Genomic DNA, 18,917 nt, shown 5'->3' on the forward strand with positions numbered 1-18,917 from the left:
CCCCCTAACACAGACAAAGCAGGACAACAGAACAAAACAGAACAAAATTTTCAAACAGAAATGTTGAAAGAAAATGAAACTTACTGATACATACTTTAATCCTCCAGAGTTAACTGCATCCTACACTCAAGTGGTTTGAAATTAAAACAAAACCAAAAAAAGTTAAACATCTTAATTAAACCTTACAACTAGAATATTTTAAATCGCACCTGAATACATGTACGTGTATGGGTAATTCCAAAAATTAGGGGTCCATTTTTTCGTGTCCCTGTCATATCTGACATGATTTTTTAAAGTTCAGAACAAATTTTCTAATTTCCAAGAGTGTTGAGTTGATGGAAATTACCTGCTATACAACTGGTAATAGTTTGAAATCAATTCCGGTGATATTTTCATGTCCAATTACAATGGTTGGATGTAACAGGGACACAAAAATCGGACCCCGAACTTCTGCAATTTCCTGTACGCAAATGATCGTGCTGGATCCATATCGTAAACCTTCGGGTACTGTTTTGAAGGGAAGGAAAGTGCAACTTCTCTCTAATGAATCAGGCAGATTCTACAGTAGTGGATCATAACTTGGTCTCAAACGACGCTATCAATGGGAATGGGGAAATAGCAAAGGATTACATTTCCCTATAGCTTGCGGCTCGATTGAGACTACTTGCTAATGTCCTTTTGTTATTTTGTGGGGGAGGGGAATTTGGGATGTTTCATGTAGCGTTTTATTGCCTTAACTGGGAGTACTTCAGGCAATATTTGAGGGCTTTTTACTACTTAATGTAATAACACCAAATGAAATCGATCCCCAAGCCGCCTTTCTCTGACTATTTTTCAAAAACGTTTTTTTTTTGGGGGGGGAGTCGGGGAATGGCCACCATGATACGCCGGTACATACAATCACTGATGTATGTGTTTTTGGAGACTGTGCAAGTCCGCTGATCCACTTCACATTTACAACACAGCACATTCTGTAGAGGCTTTGCGTGGAAGCCATCTTGTAGGGCAGATCTTTGGTTCCTAAATGAAACCCCATCTGTGCAAATAATTTTGAATATAAGAACTGTCCCCTTAAGATGGCTTCAATGCAAACCTGTACAATCACACTTTCTTGGGAAACCATGAACAGGAAACGCAAGTTTCAAATAGGCCTACTACAACTGATTTACATACTTCTAGTTTTCACACTACTGAAGTAAAAATATTAGTGACTTATTAAGTGTCACTGCTATGACGAAAACGGTAAAAAGTAAAGTTCTGAAATTCATAAAGTAATTACAGGCTTGAAGCCAGTCATCAATGATAACTGGAAATCTCTCAGGCAGTTAAACATAAAAAATCATACACACACATGGAAGTCTCCATTTCAGAAAATTGGATTCTCTCTTCAGGCAGGAAATGTTTTACTCAGAATGGCGTGCGTGGGAGAAAGAAAACTAAAAGTGAACTGCAGGTTACCAGTTGCATACCTACAGGCCTGGCAGTTTGTGGAAATGCATGGTGTGCTTTCGTATGCTTGTGGCAAGTTCCATTCCATGCAGCTTTGCTTCATAGAATAGAACATTCGATTGCACTCATTAACATGACTAGTATCCATCGATTATTTGGTAGATGCTAATACCTGCACTAGTACTTCATAAAACGTTTATTCTAAAAATATGTCCCAAAGTACAAATATATACAAGCAGATTTTTATTTTTATTTATAGAAAAACACACTTTAGTTACCCGAACTCATCTGAATAAAATATTGTCATTTGTTTAAAAAAGAAATGCTAAATACCTTTATGCTAACTTTCCCGATTAACATTTCACCTTTGCAGATCAGGCAACCAAACAAGATATTTTCATTTCAATTTTATTAACAGGGGTCACTGACGCCAGTGCGATATTAGGAATTCCCAATGCCCCCACAGACGGCTTCGTTTCCACCACATATCGGCCAAAAATAGAATTTAGTTCTCACAGCAACATCCACAAACCAAATCAACCCCCTTTTTTCAGAACTCATAACATTACAAATTACTCAGTGTAACCGTTCTAACGGCTAGCTACAAAGCAAAGTACTTGGATCTTGCGTCTCATTTTACAATAATTCTATACCTTGTGGAAAGGATCACTGGAGTTAACCTCTTTACGAGCACGCAAGAAAGACTGAATTTTAGATGCGCGACTGCGCCCCATGGACTACAATATAACATCTATGGTGCGTGAACAGACGTCATATTAACGCCCATGGGTGCACGTAGGAAGATGAGGTGAGGGCGTACCCCGGTGGCTTCGAGTTGAATCTAATGGTGTTATAAAAGTTTATGTCGAGACCATGTTGACGGCTCGTGAAGTCCACCCAATCTGCTCTTCCCGATGGACAGCTAGCCTTTGATCTGGATTTGGTGGTGGTACACGGACAGCAAAATCATGATGGCGAACCCCGTCAGAATTCCGGCATTCTGCAACAGGAAGATTTTCAGCTCTTGACTGAGTTTGAAGTTGTCCTTGGAAGCCACGTTGGAGATCTCCGGAAGCTGTATTGAGATGAGAAAGCCAGCGAAAGGAATCTCGGTCAGAGTGTAGAGTCCTACACAATATACAATTTATTTAATTCTAGAATCAATCAAGGGTCAGTGATGGCATATCAGAGCAGTGGACTAGATCCCTGTTCATTTATATTCATGCATTTGGTTACATTTTCAATTAAACCGTTATCTTTAGCCAGTAGGCCTAAGCTTTCCACCAATCGTTCATTATTTATGATTTCATTCATTTTCGCTATTCCCCGATGGTTACTGTAAACCCATGCGCATTGTATTTCTGTTTGTCCGATTGTTATTTTGTCCCTGTAATTGTTTTTGTCAGGCATCTCCACATAAGCCGACGAGTTTATAATTCTCTCTTCACGCCAACCTATTGATGCCAATAATATTAGATACATGAATATTCATGAATCCACTTTGTTACATATATTGGAATGTTTTCATTAAGGATGTAAAAGTTGCTCGATTCCAAATTGATTGAAATATCAGTGTGTAGAAGGTGATAACAGGGTATTGATGATCCATTGTTAATCTAAGTGACTCTAGCCACGTAAGACTGATTAACTGAATGAAATTATAACTTGACAACTCATCTGGTTATGAGCATACGCCTCGTCAACATGTATGCATAGGAGCTCACCATGTCAGCCAAGGCGATGTACAAAAACATGCCGGCAGCCAGTGCGAATATATAAGGCTCTGCTGATGTCAGACGGCCAACGACAATGCCGATCACAAGTCCAATGTAGCAAGCCAAGGCAGACGTGAAATTGAAAGCCATGGCTTGTTTCACAGACAGTCCAGATTTCAGAAGAATCGCGAAATCCCCTGCAGGTCAACAAATTGATAAAATTATCTTATGAACAGCACCCAGCAGAAACAGCCACACCATCAGCAGAAGGGCCAATGTCAATACAGCAACTAAAATGCCGCCGCTACCAATTACAGCTCCACGAGGACTGTACCGGCGCGGATGTCATCTTTACATGTCACCTTTTACATTAAATCTTAATGTAGTCTATAATTATACACTTTATTGATAAAAGTTGAAAATATGAATCTTACATTGTCAGAGCCATTTTCTCTGACTGTCTAAAATAATAATTTCTATCTCGTGCAAAGGCAAAACAAAACAAACTCAACATTTTCTTTCAATGCTGATAGACTGAGGAAAATCCACTATCCGACAGAACAAGCAACCTGAAACTATAAAAGCGATGGACTGATGAAACTACATTAACACACCTCTGGTGAAAACCTACCGAGTTCATGCGGGAATTCCTCGCAGGCGATCGCTATGCAAGTCGAGAACCCAGCCAGCAGTGACGTACTGAAGGAAGCCCCGATAGCTAACCCGTCTACGAAGTTATGCAGGCCGTCCCCGAAGACGATCATGTAAGCCACCGTGGCGATATGCACTTTGCCATTCTTGGTCAGGTCATTGTCTTTTTGCACAAAAGCATCCTTAGTCTGTGACATGCGCAAAAGAAACATTTCAAGGTAGAGGTCGTGCCCGATTTACTTGGTTGCGGCCTACTTTTACGCGCGAGTCTGTGGTCGTGGTTGCAGTCAATTCCCGTAGAGTCGAATGTGTAATTTCAAGCCGCAGCCAAGTGATTCAGACATGGTCTTAGACATCCCTGAATTAATCTGTTTTCAAGTCGTTCACAGAGGCTACCAAAAATCGATGAAAACGCATACAAAGACTTCATTTAAAGGCATAACATTCTGTGTATTTTCCATTTGGCTTCCTTTCCATGCCCCATTAAGCGGCCATGGCTTGCTTTACAGCTAGGATACAACGAAATTCCCAGTTTCTTTCTCATAATAACAGCTTTAGTGAAGATAATAGGTTTAGTCAAGGTGTTGATTTTCAAAGCGTCCTTGCACATATCAAGCCTACCTCAAGGGTTGGTATGGAATCGCTCAGCCCAAGGGCGGAGTCACCCGAGGTGATCTTGTAGGGCTCGTCATGTGGTGTCATATCGTGCATTCCTGAGATATGCGTAATGCCATCCTGTTGTTTCTTCTCCTGTGTAACATTCAAGAAGAAAAATCAATGACGTCTGCATACTCATTCCCGTGTAGCCAGTTGACAAGTTTATGCGCGTAACGCGGGCATGCTGAGCTGCGCTCAACGAAGTTAAGGTGCCTTTCCATATGTAGGTTTTTGGGTGCGTTGCGTACACGATGCACTCGTGTTTCACTTTCACGAACACAGAAATAGACTCCATAAATATGACACAGGTGTCTGCTGCGTTCGGCCGTAAAAATCGCCCTGGGAGCGATTATGACTGATATGCAATACATTGCGGAAGTGTTGGCGTGCATATAGAAAGGCGCCTTTATGCCAGAGCACGCCGAATTGCGCGCGCACGCCAAATCCATGCAAGAGCCCAGTTCTTTCATTCGCCTGCGATTGCAAGGGTGCACTTCAAGGGTGCGGATAGGGGAGTAAACATATGATGAACATGTATTTGCATCCCAGCCGGGTGGGGAGAATCGTCCCTAGTCGCTAGGTTGCCAAGGAAACCAGGTACGACCTGCTATGCTGCAATGACCCAGGAGCGTTTTGTTGCTTGCTTGTGCCTTCCATATGCCGATGACTTACCCTGTTCAAGTCCTTTCTGGTCGAAAAAATCTTCAAGAATCGTTCTGCCATAAAGAATATGTATATACCCGCCAAGATGCAGGTATTTCTCCATACCACATCATCCTCATGCACTTGATACGTCTAGGGAAATGAAAGGAAATTAAATGATAACGTTTTAAGCCTATAAAGATCGGAAATTATGATGTAATGACAGAAATGCAAGCAGAGTCTCCAGCGGCCACGATAACGTTTGTCTGAAGAGTCTTGTGAACTATTCAAAGCTAGGAAGATTGGTCAGTTTTTAATACTTAGCCTCAGTGCAAGCAATTCAGTGACATCATTTGCTATAAACTTTGTCATGAAAGCAGAAGTTTGAGAAACTCGTTCATGTAGTAAACTACTTTATTATGTAATACGCCTGTTTCACAATAGCGCGCCACCAAGAGTTTGTAACGCGTTGGCCAATCACAATGCACGAAATGAGTCGACACTCCATAGCTATCATAACAGTAACACATGTTCAAAATATGATTTCTGGTCAGGACATGTCAACCCGTATCCATGCGAACGCGGTTTGCCAAACACAAAATGATACATGGCGCAATCTGAGGAATTCAGTTGACGCTTGTATGCCTTTCTCGAGCTCAGAATACCTTGGGGATCAGGTGAAGGAGAGCACTTCCGGTCAGGGTGCCCACGGCCAGTCCAACGAGGTAGGTTAGAATGAGCTTGTAGACCTTTTTGTCCATGCATGGGACGACAAAAGCACCCATGAGCGACCCCAGGTTGATGATGGTCACACAGAGGATACCGTAGCCCCAAACTATCAAACATATTGTACATGTAACGAGAAGAGTTATCAATTATAATCAACAAAGAAGTGAGTTCGATGTTTGATCTTCACCATAGTGTCTTATTAAAAAATCGATTTCATCTCTTTACCAATGTCATGCCAGAGCTAGAATTTTGCTACACGGCTTGTTCTTTTTTGACCACACAGTTTTGAAAACTTTGACCCTGTTTGTACAAAAAATCGAGAATGAACACTTTATTATCTAGCTGCATTTTGACCCTAGATTGGTTTGAGTTCTTAAAAAGGTACGAACAAATTACCAGTGTTTAGAGTATGGTACTTTGCCTTGCAATATCAATCATATGATTGAAGGAATTTCATATATTTATAACCTTGTGCTGTGGTCGGCTCTTCGCCTTCATGGTAACCGTGGTCATGATCGTGGTGGTGATCGTCCTCGTGGTCGTGATGCGAACATGAATGTAGGGCCGTCTGGTAGAGCAGGGACGGGCAGATTTCCTGCAGTGCTGCCGCTGTGTTGTTCAGCAAATCCTCCTCGGTTAAGGAATGATACGAGAGGAGCTTGTCTACAGAATGGCACTGTACAGATTGAAAAGACAAAATACGATCAGGAAGGAGAAAAATTAACCAAGAAAACACACTTGTGGGCGCGTAGGGTGGATTGAAAAAAACCTCTCGGGGGGGGGACAAAAATGAAGCCAGTTCTTTATTGATTACCGAAACGTGATGTCATTTTTAACCATTTATAATGCAAACGAATGGAGCCGACTACTTTAGATTTCGCAATGATGCCTCTTACACACACAGCCATGGGCTGATAACGGTAGGTAATCGAAAAGCCTTGGCGGCCATAGAAATTGGTCGCGCACGAATATATGCACACACGCCATAAATTCCCCCCCAAAGCCATCAAAATGGTTAAGCGTCAATAGGCTGCTCTCGCTACAAACAACCCTCACGTCTGGCTTATTGAGCATTTCATTGTGAATGAAAACTTGTAAAACCGTATTTCTCTTTTTGTCCGAATGTCACTCTTTCGTATTGTAAAGCATAAGCTTTAATCTTGCTGTTTTCATACCAGAAAGCATGAATGCAGGGTCATTTCATTCGGGGCACATACTTAAGAATGGTTGAGCTGTGTTATCCTGGAACGGCAGGGACCAAATAAATCCGAGTGGATTTATAACAAAAGTAGTGGGCTAATTTTGATGCTGTACTAAACAGAGAAATGCCAGACAAACTGCAAGACGTGCAGGAAACATGAAATGACGTCAAAGACGCGGTATGTTCACCAAGTTCACGAAAGACTGTAGAGGGTTAACTGGATTCCCCTGTTGGATCTCGAGACAAGGTGTTGACGGAAACCAAGAGGAAAAACAGTAATCATCAATGTTGTAGTCAAGACCATCACAAGACCAGACACAAAACCAGACACAACTAAGAATTGAATAGCTTGTGACTTGAATTCAAGTACACGTAGTCTCCATTACATCACTGGTAATAATAGGAGTACAGAAAACCATATGATCACTCTTCAACCATAAAATGTATTATATGTACCAAAAACAGAAATTCCCGACAATTGGGACTATTTTGACATGACAGTGATTCGTGGTACAAAAGAGACTTAAGGGCTAGGTACAAATTCCTCTATAACGCAATTAGGGCCTATATAATGAATGAGTCGACCCGACAGTCCACAAAATCACTTCTATTGAGCAGGTTTTGCTATTCTTTTCCAGATTTACTCGCAATGCTAACCGTTTATGCTTTTGTGGACAAAGTTTTAAAATTCCATAAGAAGTGTGAAAAGGACTTTTTTGTTCCCATCGACTCTGATAGTGAAGAGAGAAATTGATGTAGAAAAGTAAGATTGAAACTGAGTATGGTGAAGGCTAGACTAAGAGAAGTTTGTGGGTTCAATAGACCTACAACATAATGACGTAATGCAGTGTTTATCGTGTGTATCGACCTGACACAAAAAAAGGAAAAACTTAAAAAATTCCCGATTATCGTCCAAAATGTGAACTGCTGTGTTCCATTGTGTTTATCAACCACTCAACGAACGCTAGAGCTGCTTTTTTGTACTTCCACGGTACCACAAAAGGCGACAAATTTGGATAAGTTCCAAATCTGTCGAAAAACAACCTCCACCCACTCACTTGTCCACAGGAAAATTGTAGGATATGGTACATGGTAAGTTTTGTCTCCGCCTACAAAATGTAGACTGCATACAGAGGTCCACTTGGACTTCGCTCTGATGGCCTTATTTCTCACGGAAATCTGTCGCCTTTTGCGGTCCCGTGGAAGTTATGAACTTAGCATACATGTTAGCATAAACAGCATAAACAACTCTGGCACAAACTGATTTGGTTCAGTGCTTTCTCACAACCCATGAAATGCCTTAATTTACGTCGATGAAGCAGGATTTTTAATCAGTTTTACAAAACCTTTTTTTTTACAGTGACCAGGTGTGTCCACAAAGCATGGCTGAATAACCGTATAGCCGTCATGTCAATCGTGTCTCCATTCACTGTGGAAACTGGAAACAAAGCAGACTTCACTCATGGACGTTGAATGGAGCTATTTGGAACTAATTCTTGGTTGAGGTCGCACATTTGAAGCTAAATCTCAGAAGTAGCCGTGCAAACAACTCTGGGTACGATGCGTGAGATATTAGACCACAGTTTGGCAACAATTAGTATTGGAACCATTGAAACCTGCAGCTTTTTTCACAAATCGTGGCTCAAAATGTTTCCATGACCATAACCTGAAGGTGCAAGGTCACTTCTTTTAAATTTAACACCTTAGACGTATTATTCTCCTGTTTTGTTAATTAACAACATTTCACAAGCGTCTATCGGTAATATTCTGCACAGCAGTACAGAGTATTGCTGGGAGAAAGGGTCGGGATTTTTTGACCAGTTGTATTTACATTTGTTTTTATTCCTGCGATGTTCATATAACATTGATCTCGTCTCATTCTTAAATTCAGCAGTCTTTTCTCTCGTCTCTTTTGGATACTCTTCCTTTCTTCAGTAATTGTAGTCGTACATGGATGTTAATGGGTCAAATATCAGGATCCAGTCCATATACAAGCGGTAATTCACCTGACAAATCGCTCCCAACAACTGTCCGTGTGGTCCTATGATTTGCATGCAAAAGCAGAGCCAATTGCTGATGAGATTGAAATGGTTGATTTATCAGGAAATTTGTTAGAAACAATGCAGCAAGCTATCCGAACCTGCTTTATACAAAGATTCGTAGAGTTTGGTGCGATATGGTTACATGCATTGTGAATAAATAGAGTTTAGGCGCATGTGGCAACAATTGAATTTTTTAAAGTCACCCACAACTTCACCTTTAGGCCTATTCACTACAAATGGTTGTTGTGTATCCCATGTGGTCGTACATCAAAATGTCGTCACACTGATTTAGAATGATGTTTCTCACCTAGTGTGTAGATGAAAGTTTTTCTTCTTTCAGTGGTATTTCATTATATGGGAGTCTTTACAAACCAGGACCTGTCTTATCTCAATGTTCGGTCTCTCTGATCTTTCTAGACAGCTGTTAGGGTTGGTTCATTGCGGTGTAAATATTTCTTTGACTGTGGCTTGTCCGTTGAGGGAGCCCCCCTCCTGGACTGGAAAAAGGATACTCTGACCTTTCGGGGTTTTTACTTGCAGGGCCTGCAGGACACCCACTGATCAATTTAAATGCTATTAGAAGGGATTGTGGGGTCTGTAATGCCTCCTGTCAGCAGCTGGCTGACATCTGGGAATCGTTGGGATAAAAATGGGGGCAGTGCTTCCTTGGGTTCAATAAAGTCCGGATAGGATACGTAAAGAAGCGTGGGCGGGGTAAGAAGTCCCATGAGTGCGGGGAGGGTTGATCATGTTATGGGTGCACAAATTGTGGATCGACAGACGCAGGGGTCTCCATGAGTGATCATATCTGCAAATGTAACATGGGGCACATGTAATTGACCTTTCTGGTATTCCACGTATGTATATCTAGGTTGACGTGTCCAACCGACATTACTGCTCACCATTTTTCACTGGTACCGTCGAGGTCAAGCACCTTAATCTGGTATAGTATCCATACGCCTTTTATAGAGAAACATCAGTCTGACTAGTGAGAGGTAGCAAAACAACACGTGAGCTATTTGTTTCCTTTTAAAAAGATGATATTGAAGGGTTCTTATGACCAAGTGGTACGTGTGTTTACCTGGGAATTCATCGCTGTCTGTAACTTCTGCAGTTGCTCCTTAGTCATCGCCCCGCTGGCGCCAAAGGCGTCGATAATCTGCATCAGGGAAGACTCATTGGCAACATGCCGGCGCTCTCGGACTTTTCCTCCGGTCAAATCTAGACCCAATCCAGCCCGGAACATTTCTGAAGCTCCTGGCAGAATGGATGTGTGGCTGCTGCCCAGGAGCATGCAAGTCACAGCTACCGCCAGCCATAGAGATGGACCACCATTCCAAATCCTTTGCAAAAGGGATGCCATCGCGAAGTCGTTCAAAGAGCACAAACCAGACTCACGTCGAATCTTTAACACTCACACAGATGCTGGATCCTATGCCTGTATTCCATGAAGTCTGCATATGGGTGGGGGTTGAACAAAGACTATTCAAATTCACTATTGTGTTTCCTTATCATGGCACTGAACCGTGAACAACCCACTTGCATAAGGCTTCGAGCGCCTCTCACAGACACAAAGAGGCCGGATACAGGCTCATTCGTGTGGTGTTCTATAATTGCCATGTCGTATCTCACGTTATGTTTGGAATCTCATATCTAGTGCGCGTCAAATGTAAATTTAGCATGACCGTTTCCACCGTTGCCGCGATACGAGCCACTCTTCTTGTATTTGTGTCATGCACGGCGCCCATGCTCTTTCATTACTATTTACATTGTCGATTACAGAACAAACGCTGGAAACACTGGAGGAGGCAAAACACGACAACCAATCGCACGGCAATGGTGGAAGCGCACACTTATTTGACGCAAGTGTAGCCTATGACATTAAACGCGAAAAATGTGAAGCGAAATTTGTAACGTTAGATGGTAAATATTGAACACCATACATCATAATTGTCAAAACGTATAATTACCTTCAACGCGCCCTAAACGCCTCAAAAAGCATGTTTGCATTAAAATAAACCTGAGAAGAGGTCAAAGCTATACATAGCCCATTGAAACTTTGACCCGCTAGAGGTTACGTTTTCTTTCTTTCCTTTTATTACGCAAATATCCCAGCTAAGCAAACCCCTTTTTGTCCTTTCTGTAGGCTTATACTTGTGTGATTCTTTTCGCTTGAATAAAGGAACGAATGATGTGCTTGGCCAGTTTTCAACCTTCTTTTCAGACCGAATCAGGAAGACGGACGCCGATAATGTCCCAAGCTACAGGTGCACTTTTTCCCCTGAGCTCGTGAATGGTAAACAAGTACTTTCCAGGTCGAGGTATTCTCAGACTCCGAGGACAAAATAGTACCATCCGTACTTCGTTTCTCTGGAAACGGTCCATATTTTTCAACTTCAATTTTATTGGTTCTACCTAATATTAATGCCGAAATATTTAGGATTACGAATACCGATCGCCGAACACTTTTTACGTACCCCGATTCTGCATGAAAACAGATCTTTAACAAACCTGCCCTAGAAAAGGTGTCAAGGTCTACATAAATCCGGTTGTACGTGTACGACACACGATGTTGGTTTATTAAACAATCACATACTCATTTTGAAAGTAGGCCCTACGTCTGTACACAGGCATACAAATATTACATATGAAGACTCCGTTTTAATGCACCATGGAGGAAGGACCGCAGACGTGCGTACTATTGGGTACACAGTCATTGTATATGCCTTATCGCTTTTGTATTTTAGTGAATCGAATTTGGGAGGTGATCGCGTCGACTACTTTGTTTCTTGATCAGTGTGCGTTACGAAAGACCGTTTTCAGGGTATACTAGACGTGCACGGCAAAAGTCCAAGTTTTTAAACCCTGTCCGAATAGACCTACAACATAATGACGTAATGTAGTGTTTACCGCGGTGCATTGTGGGTGAAAGGTGGGGATGTTGCAGGAACGCGTCGATATGACACGTTATGTGTAACGTATACTATATGGCGTGTGTATCGACCTGACACGAAAAAAAAGAAGAAAATTCCCAATTCACCGAAATAATCCATGTCAACTGCTGTGTTCCATTGTGTTTATCAAGCACTCATCGAGCGCCAGAGCTGCGGCGTTGTTTTAAACTTCCTTTTTTCAAACTGTGATCTCCCTATTGATGCTCTAACTTCTATTTAATTTATGCCAGGTAGTATCCATCGAATCATCTCATCTCTGCCAATTGGGAAGGCACCTGGGCCTGATGGTGATGGTGTAAGATTCGATCTCTCCAGTCTTGAGCAGAATCTTCGCCACTTCCATAAGATCCGGTCGCCTTCCCCGGCCTGGAAAACTGCCAATATAACTCCTGTTTTAAATCAACGCATCGTTGTTGTCTAGGTAATTACCGGCCTGTTGCCTTAACGTCTACTGTATGCAAATTTATGGAAAGAGTTATCTCTTAGGCACTTGGGTGATTATTGTCTAATTTCTGCCAATCAACATGGCTTAATGCCTCCTAGATCTTGTGTAACTCAACTAACTAGTGTTTACAATGCGTGGGCAGCGGAGTTAGATAAGCATAACCCACCTAGAATTGATGCTGTGTTTTTATACATGTGCAAAGCGTTTGACCGTATGACGCATAACATATCTCTCCACAAGCTTGCTTCTTGGTGTAACGTTAAAGGTGCTCTCTGGAGCTGGATAAAAGATTTCCTTGTTGGCCGTCTGCAGAGAGTAACTTTTCTCGGACGAGCCTTGGAGTGGTCTGTGGTGAAATCAGGTGTTCCTCAGGGTAGTGTTCTGGGGCCCCTGCTATTAAATATTTTCATTAATGTCAACTCCCAGTGTGCCTTATTTACTGATGACGAGTTACTATACCGTCCCATTCATACACAATCTGACGTTTGTATTCTTCAGAACGATCTTAATAAGTTAAGTACTTGGAGTGACTCCTACGGTATGACATTTAACACTTCAAAATCCTAATTATGCACATATCTCGTAAACACAACCAATCCCTCCTAGCCTATGTTCTTTCAGGTGCCCCTCTTACAGCTACACCAACAGTCAAGTACCTTGGCATCACTCTGAGTGCTCAACTCTCCTGGAATGACTGTATTAAGAATGTAAATTCATCTGCTAACCATATGCTTCGCCTCATCAAAACTGATGCTTGCAATGCCTCAGTTCCTGCCAAATCATGCCTTTATAAGACCCTTGTACTTCCAATCCTAGAGTATGGTGTTCCCGCCTGGTTGCCACATAACAAAAAGCAACAAGATCTTCTAGAAAATATCCAGCGTCGGGCCACTTGGTTTGTCTTGGGTCAGAAACGTGGGGTTATGTCATATGTAGAAAGACTGGACACTCTTAACTGGCCCACTTTATCCAATCGGTGTAATATTGCGGTGTTGTCTTATGTATCCAAATGTTTCTTTAATCTTGCCAAATGTGAATTGTGTAGTCATAGAGAAACGGTAAACTGTAGGCATTCAGACGTAATTAGCTTTAATCATCTTCAAGCCAGAACTCAACCTTTACACTTATCTTGTTTTCATCCGTTTCCTTGTTTATGGTCTAACCTCCCTGAATATGTTCGTAATGCCATCGTCTTGCTGCCCTTCTCAGGTTTTTTAATGTTGCTGAAAGTGAGCGTTTTCTACCTGGATTTATCAACTGTAGCATACTGCCTAGCCTACACATCGATCTCTTTAGGTTAGAATCCATACTTTTTTAGGCATCGAGGCATCGCCATAACTAAGACAATTTTAGTTGCTTTGCAGCTAATCACGGTTCTCTCTCTCCCCTCGTTTTTATTTTACATGGACATGTATTCACATACTCGTTTATCTCATGTCGGGTTATGTTGTATTAATGCTTAACTTATTGTTATAATTTGTTAATTTTTAAATTGGGAAGTATCATCTATTTGTTATAGTCAGTAATTGTTTTGTTACTTTTATGTCCTTTGTCTTAGATATTGGGTGTCCTTTTTAATGATTATTTATTGCTATTTTTTTCTTTTTTAAAAAATTATTGTCCTTTTAACAATTCCTAAATGTTAGGGCTTTTTACCCATGCTTTTTAACATCAACAATGTATTTGCGTCAATTTACACATATATATTTATATTTTTCTAATACTTTTTATCTCACATTGGATGCAGGGAGACAAGTCTTTTGACTACAGTGATTTGATTACTCATCTTTCCTCTGCCCCTCGCTTTGTGATGTACACTATTGGCATGAATAAAATAATCATAAGAATAATCAGCTTCATCATTACACATTTCTTATAGTAGAAGAAATGGTGGCATATGGGGAGATGCAACCATACGTATGACGCCAAACCACGATGGTTGTGTTTGTATTGCGCATGCCCAATGTGTATTGGACTTGCGTTGCAGCCGTTCATTGGTATATCAACAGTAAAAACACCGTCAACCTGTGTGAATTGCGGTAGTCAAGCGGTTATGGCATAATGATTTGTGATGCATGGGGTGTGGGTTGGAATTGTGGTTTGGAATTGTGGGCAGGGAGTTTTTTAAGGAAAATAAAGCCTGAATGTTATTGGAGCCTAATTTCACACATGAATTTTTTATGGTTGATTGTGCATCTAGATGTCATGCATTGTGCATGGTTGTGAACTGTGGTTTGGCTTCATACGTGTGATTGCATATATAAATATAGCTCCATATGGGTGCATGCTTCACAGTCACCCCTGTAAACAACGCAAGACACTTACCTTCATTCCAACTTATCCCATGACACAAAAGACTAGCAGATATAACACTGTTCTCTAACTTGTGACTCGTTGAAGAGGAACTTGTATTTTCTTTTCCAAGGAAACTCGTAGGAGCTTATACTCAGTTATGGAGGGATCATGGCCATATGGGTGACATCTTTCCTGGAATTTGCAGCTTCAGGTCGTAAAGGGTGTAGGAGTTAGAAGTCCTTCCAGGGGCTTTACCCGACAATATCAAATATGTCATGTGATAGCTATACTAAGTGGAGCGTTAGCATTCCTCTTTATAATTTTGGACGGGATCGTCATTGGCCTACTAGTACTACTAACGCTCCACGCCTGTACATAAAGACTAAATAAGGTGAAAACGGTTCTCAAAAATTCAAAAGACTCACCAAAAACACCTCTAACATCACCTACTGGCTTCCATAAATGCCAACGTAAAACGGTTGGCCCTACAATGATATTTTTGACCTCAAATCTGTCAAAATCCGACCGTTTTCGCTCGACACGTGTACAGCACTTAAACTGTGTGCTGCGAGAGTATGCAATATGGGCGAAACATGGTGCTCCCAGAAACATACGTGAGTGTCCTATACGGGTCTGGGCACAAGACTTGTTGATCGTGATAGAGATCAGTGATCGTGACGATTGGGCGTGCTACCAACGACTGTTTCCTCTATAAGCGAATATGGTCCTCTCACGAAACCGCAGGAGCTCCAGTGGCCCAAATGTACTCGGGGCACACGACGTATTGACCAGAAAACAGTCGTTGGTAGCACTCCACTGTCACGATCAACAAGTCTTAAGCCCAGACCACGTATAGGCCACTCATACATATTTCTGAGAGCACCATGTTTCGAACATAGTGGCCGAGTTCGAGCGGCTTTGTTACCGTAAACAGCTCAATTTGTTGTTCGTGGGTCGGCCGCTGGTAGTTAGTTACATGCAACATGGCGGCGTCCATGTAGGCTACGTTATTCGAGAGTTAATGTCTGGATAGGCTGTATCTTTTCTATATAAACAGGAATATTCATTTCTGTGTTACGGAAAATAATTAAGGTTAATTTTGCAAAACTTCGCATTGTCTATGGCTTTGGAAGCCATCTCTCTACTTTCACGAGTTTTTCCGTGTGTTCCTGTAAAACCCTGACGAGGAGGTGGTGTGTGATCCTGTTCCGAGAGCAGGGTTCTTGAGTCGTGTTCCCGCCGTTCGAGCGCGAGAACAAGAAACCCGTGTCAAGAAAAGGCCCGGCCCGAACTCGACCAGTGTTATTGCGTATTTTCTAAACCTCGCTACACGCGCATTTGAAAGGTACGGGCGGCGAGAAGTTACTAGTATTGTGCGTGTGTCGAGCGAGGCGGCGGTCAGATTTTGAGGGCAGAAATATCACTGATATTTGATACACAAACTAACCGTTTGACATTGGCATTTACAGAAGCCAGTAGGTGGTGATAGACGTATTTTGGTCAGTCTTTAAAATTTTTGAGAACTGTTTTAAGCTTACTCAATGTACATGGATGGAGTATTCCTCTGATTTTGGACGGGATCGGCATACTAACGCTCCACGTTTAGTCTGTACATAGTTTAAGATTAAAACGGGTCTCAAAAATTTCAGAGCTAGTCATGTACATGCACCATGCTGTCCTAAGATCAATGAATGTACATATGTACTTGAAGCCTGTGCTGGAAGAGCGGAAAATAACAGAAAATGGCAAAAAACAGGGGCGGATCCTGGATATTCAACTCCTAAAGGGGGAGGGTATGGACATTTTAGGGTTGCGGCCGTACAATTAGGGACGTTGGGAAGTAGAGCTGCAGTTGCTTTGCCTCTCCCTCTTTTTTTTCCTCCTCCCTCTTTTTTACCTATTTTTATTTATTTATTTATTTATTTACTGGTGGGGGGCGTACTTCCCCCACGTCCCCCCGGATCCACCCTTGAATAGAGGGTTATTTTTGGATTTAAGATGATCTAGTGGAAACTAAAATAAAAACACATAAACAAACATATGATAAGGTTTAAAAAACATATACAAACTACATGTACACGTATACACGTAAGCCTCACGTTGTCTGAAATGTCAGGGGGGCATTATTAAACATTGATATGTACATATATTTCAAATGGGTTCAGAGTCTGTGCTCCTTAGCGGTACAAAAGGGACTCTTCTCAGTCATCGGTGGAGTCGGTGGGACCGGTCTCAACATAAGGCCATCTACAATAAATATGAACCCAAAACCTTAACCGTTTTAAAGAACTAGCGAAATCATGCTCCAATTTGTTTCCTTTCCAACCTCGATCTCCACAATTCCAAATTACCACAAATCTTATATCATTGTCCTTATTTTCATAAATGTAAATTTCCAATCTTCTCGAAAATCATCAGCCTCGATCTCCAGAATCAGCTTACTACTACAATTACGACGAAACTTCATCATCTGCAGGCTTTTACTTCGACGTATAAAAGAAAGAAAATCATCATTATTACAACACTTACGGTAATTTGCTGAACAACTGTCTTGGGAGGTGAACTGTTGCCATGAAGTCGTTTATGCCGACTGGAATTAGGCCCTAGTTTGCTGGTGCTGGCTGGAATTAGGCCCTAGTTTGCCTAATTCTCACGGAAACAGATTTTTCCGTCCTTTACCAAAGTGGTCAACAGATCCAAAACAAAGCTAAATCTGCTGGCTCAGATTTCTGATACTAGGGAGTCAAAACCGGTCTTGCATCACACAGTCACTCTTCAAACCTCTGTCTTTCTCGAGCAAGTCAAAAATGACTTCTGACTCTCTATCTTTCTCTCACATAAAAAACTCCAACATGCACCCAAAGATTCTAATTGTGACTAATTGTACAATGCGACCATTCTTCATCGACTGGCGTGATTTGATTCACAATAATCCGATGGGCGTTCTGACAATTACCACGGCCTGAACAAAATACCGTTGCGTAAGACGGGAAAGCGTTTTCCCACCTCGCGAACGCCTTCTCTGAATGGCAGAGTTTCGTCTACGCGGGTATGACGAACAATTGATTGGCTAAAACTTTTGGACGATTCCATTACCTTCGGGGTAGATTGATATATACTCAATAAAAACAATCAACGGAACACAGTAAAACATAATCGGAAAAACACAACATTCCATTCATGCACTGGTTGCACTGTAACAACTACAAAAATAGTCTTTGCTTGGAAACTTATTGTTGAAAACTCTTTTCAGCGTCAGCGAGGCGTGGCATATTTACTGGGTGCTTTTACAGCAGCCAAGCACAAAGGCCTGGATTAGGTCGATTTGTTTGGCATGTGCGTCACCAGGCATCTTTTCAGGTTGACATTCAAAGTTTGAAAAAAAAAAGGTTCAGAAGGGTGACAAAATAACCTGGGTATTATGAAGGACCAGGATAATACAGTCTTGGTCCGTGATTTGAATTTCACTTGGGAATCTCTTATATACAACTTTTCATTCCTCGTGACGTGAATCGTCTCACTTCAATTTTGGGTCACTCTCGGTTGCGCCTTTATAATCACTTGACGCCGGATGACGTGTCAACACACACAATATTGTTTATTTGTTCCACGAGGACGCATTGTTTCATTTCCGCTGTTGCTGCATTAATGCACGCGTGCTTGTTTGCGTCATAAATAAATTACAATTTCGAAGAATTTGCGATAAAAAAAACCCGCCCCTGCAGCTTTTTCTGGCGTTAACAAAACCCGACGTTAACTGGCGATGTTGCAAATTTTCCATGCTTTGACTGAGAAATGAGGGCGCTGTTGCAGTAAGGTCATTGCAGGAAGACTCCATTCTTCTCCTAACCGCAAATATTTGTGATACACCTTTGCTCTTTCGTCAATGTCACAAATAGAAACAACGGTTAATCAACGAAATGAACTAAATGAATAGCAGGAGTAAAAAAATAGGAAAATAGGCTATATCTTTAGCAGCAAGAGCTGTAACATGGAAGTTTGTGCCTTAGATGACATCATACTTTTGCTCAAAAATATACGCAAGTTTGCAGTACCATAAAACACGGAAAAGGCACCAAAATACCTTAACAAAATTGAAAATCAGGTTCAATGAGACATAGAGACACATCTACCAGA

At 41.5% G+C, this 18,917-nt stretch overlaps 1 protein-coding gene across 5 annotated transcripts; it reads right to left on the reverse strand.

Moving 5' to 3' along the window:
- Positions 1-61: 61 nt before the first annotated feature.
- LOC110981117 (metal cation symporter ZIP14-like) lies at positions 62-17,755 on the reverse strand. Of its 5 annotated transcripts, none has more exons than XM_022238366.2 (9): positions 17,310-17,755; positions 10,168-10,540; positions 6,312-6,519; positions 5,780-5,949; positions 5,145-5,267; positions 4,437-4,565; positions 3,796-4,003; positions 3,174-3,361; positions 62-2,524 (listed from the first exon to the last, which is right to left on the reverse strand). In XM_022238366.2, exons 2-9 carry the CDS (start codon positions 10,447-10,449, stop codon positions 2,372-2,374), a joined length of 1,461 nt encoding a protein of 486 aa, XP_022094058.1. In that variant the 5' UTR covers positions 10,450-10,540; positions 17,310-17,755; the 3' UTR covers positions 62-2,371. The 5 variants fall into 5 exon arrangements, with proteins under 5 accessions (XP_022094058.1, XP_022094059.1, XP_022094060.1 ...); XM_022238367.2 differs by lacking the exon at positions 17,310-17,755 and adding an exon at positions 15,206-15,371; XM_022238368.2 differs by lacking the exon at positions 17,310-17,755 and adding an exon at positions 14,811-14,985.
- Between the last annotated feature and the right edge of the window lie 1,162 nt (positions 17,756-18,917).

Source organism: Acanthaster planci, linkage group LG21, assembly GCF_054643075.1.
Source record: "Acanthaster planci isolate LZ-2023a linkage group LG21, COTS_SCS, whole genome shotgun sequence".
Lineage (NCBI taxonomy): Eukaryota > Metazoa > Echinodermata > Asteroidea > Valvatida > Acanthasteridae > Acanthaster > Acanthaster planci.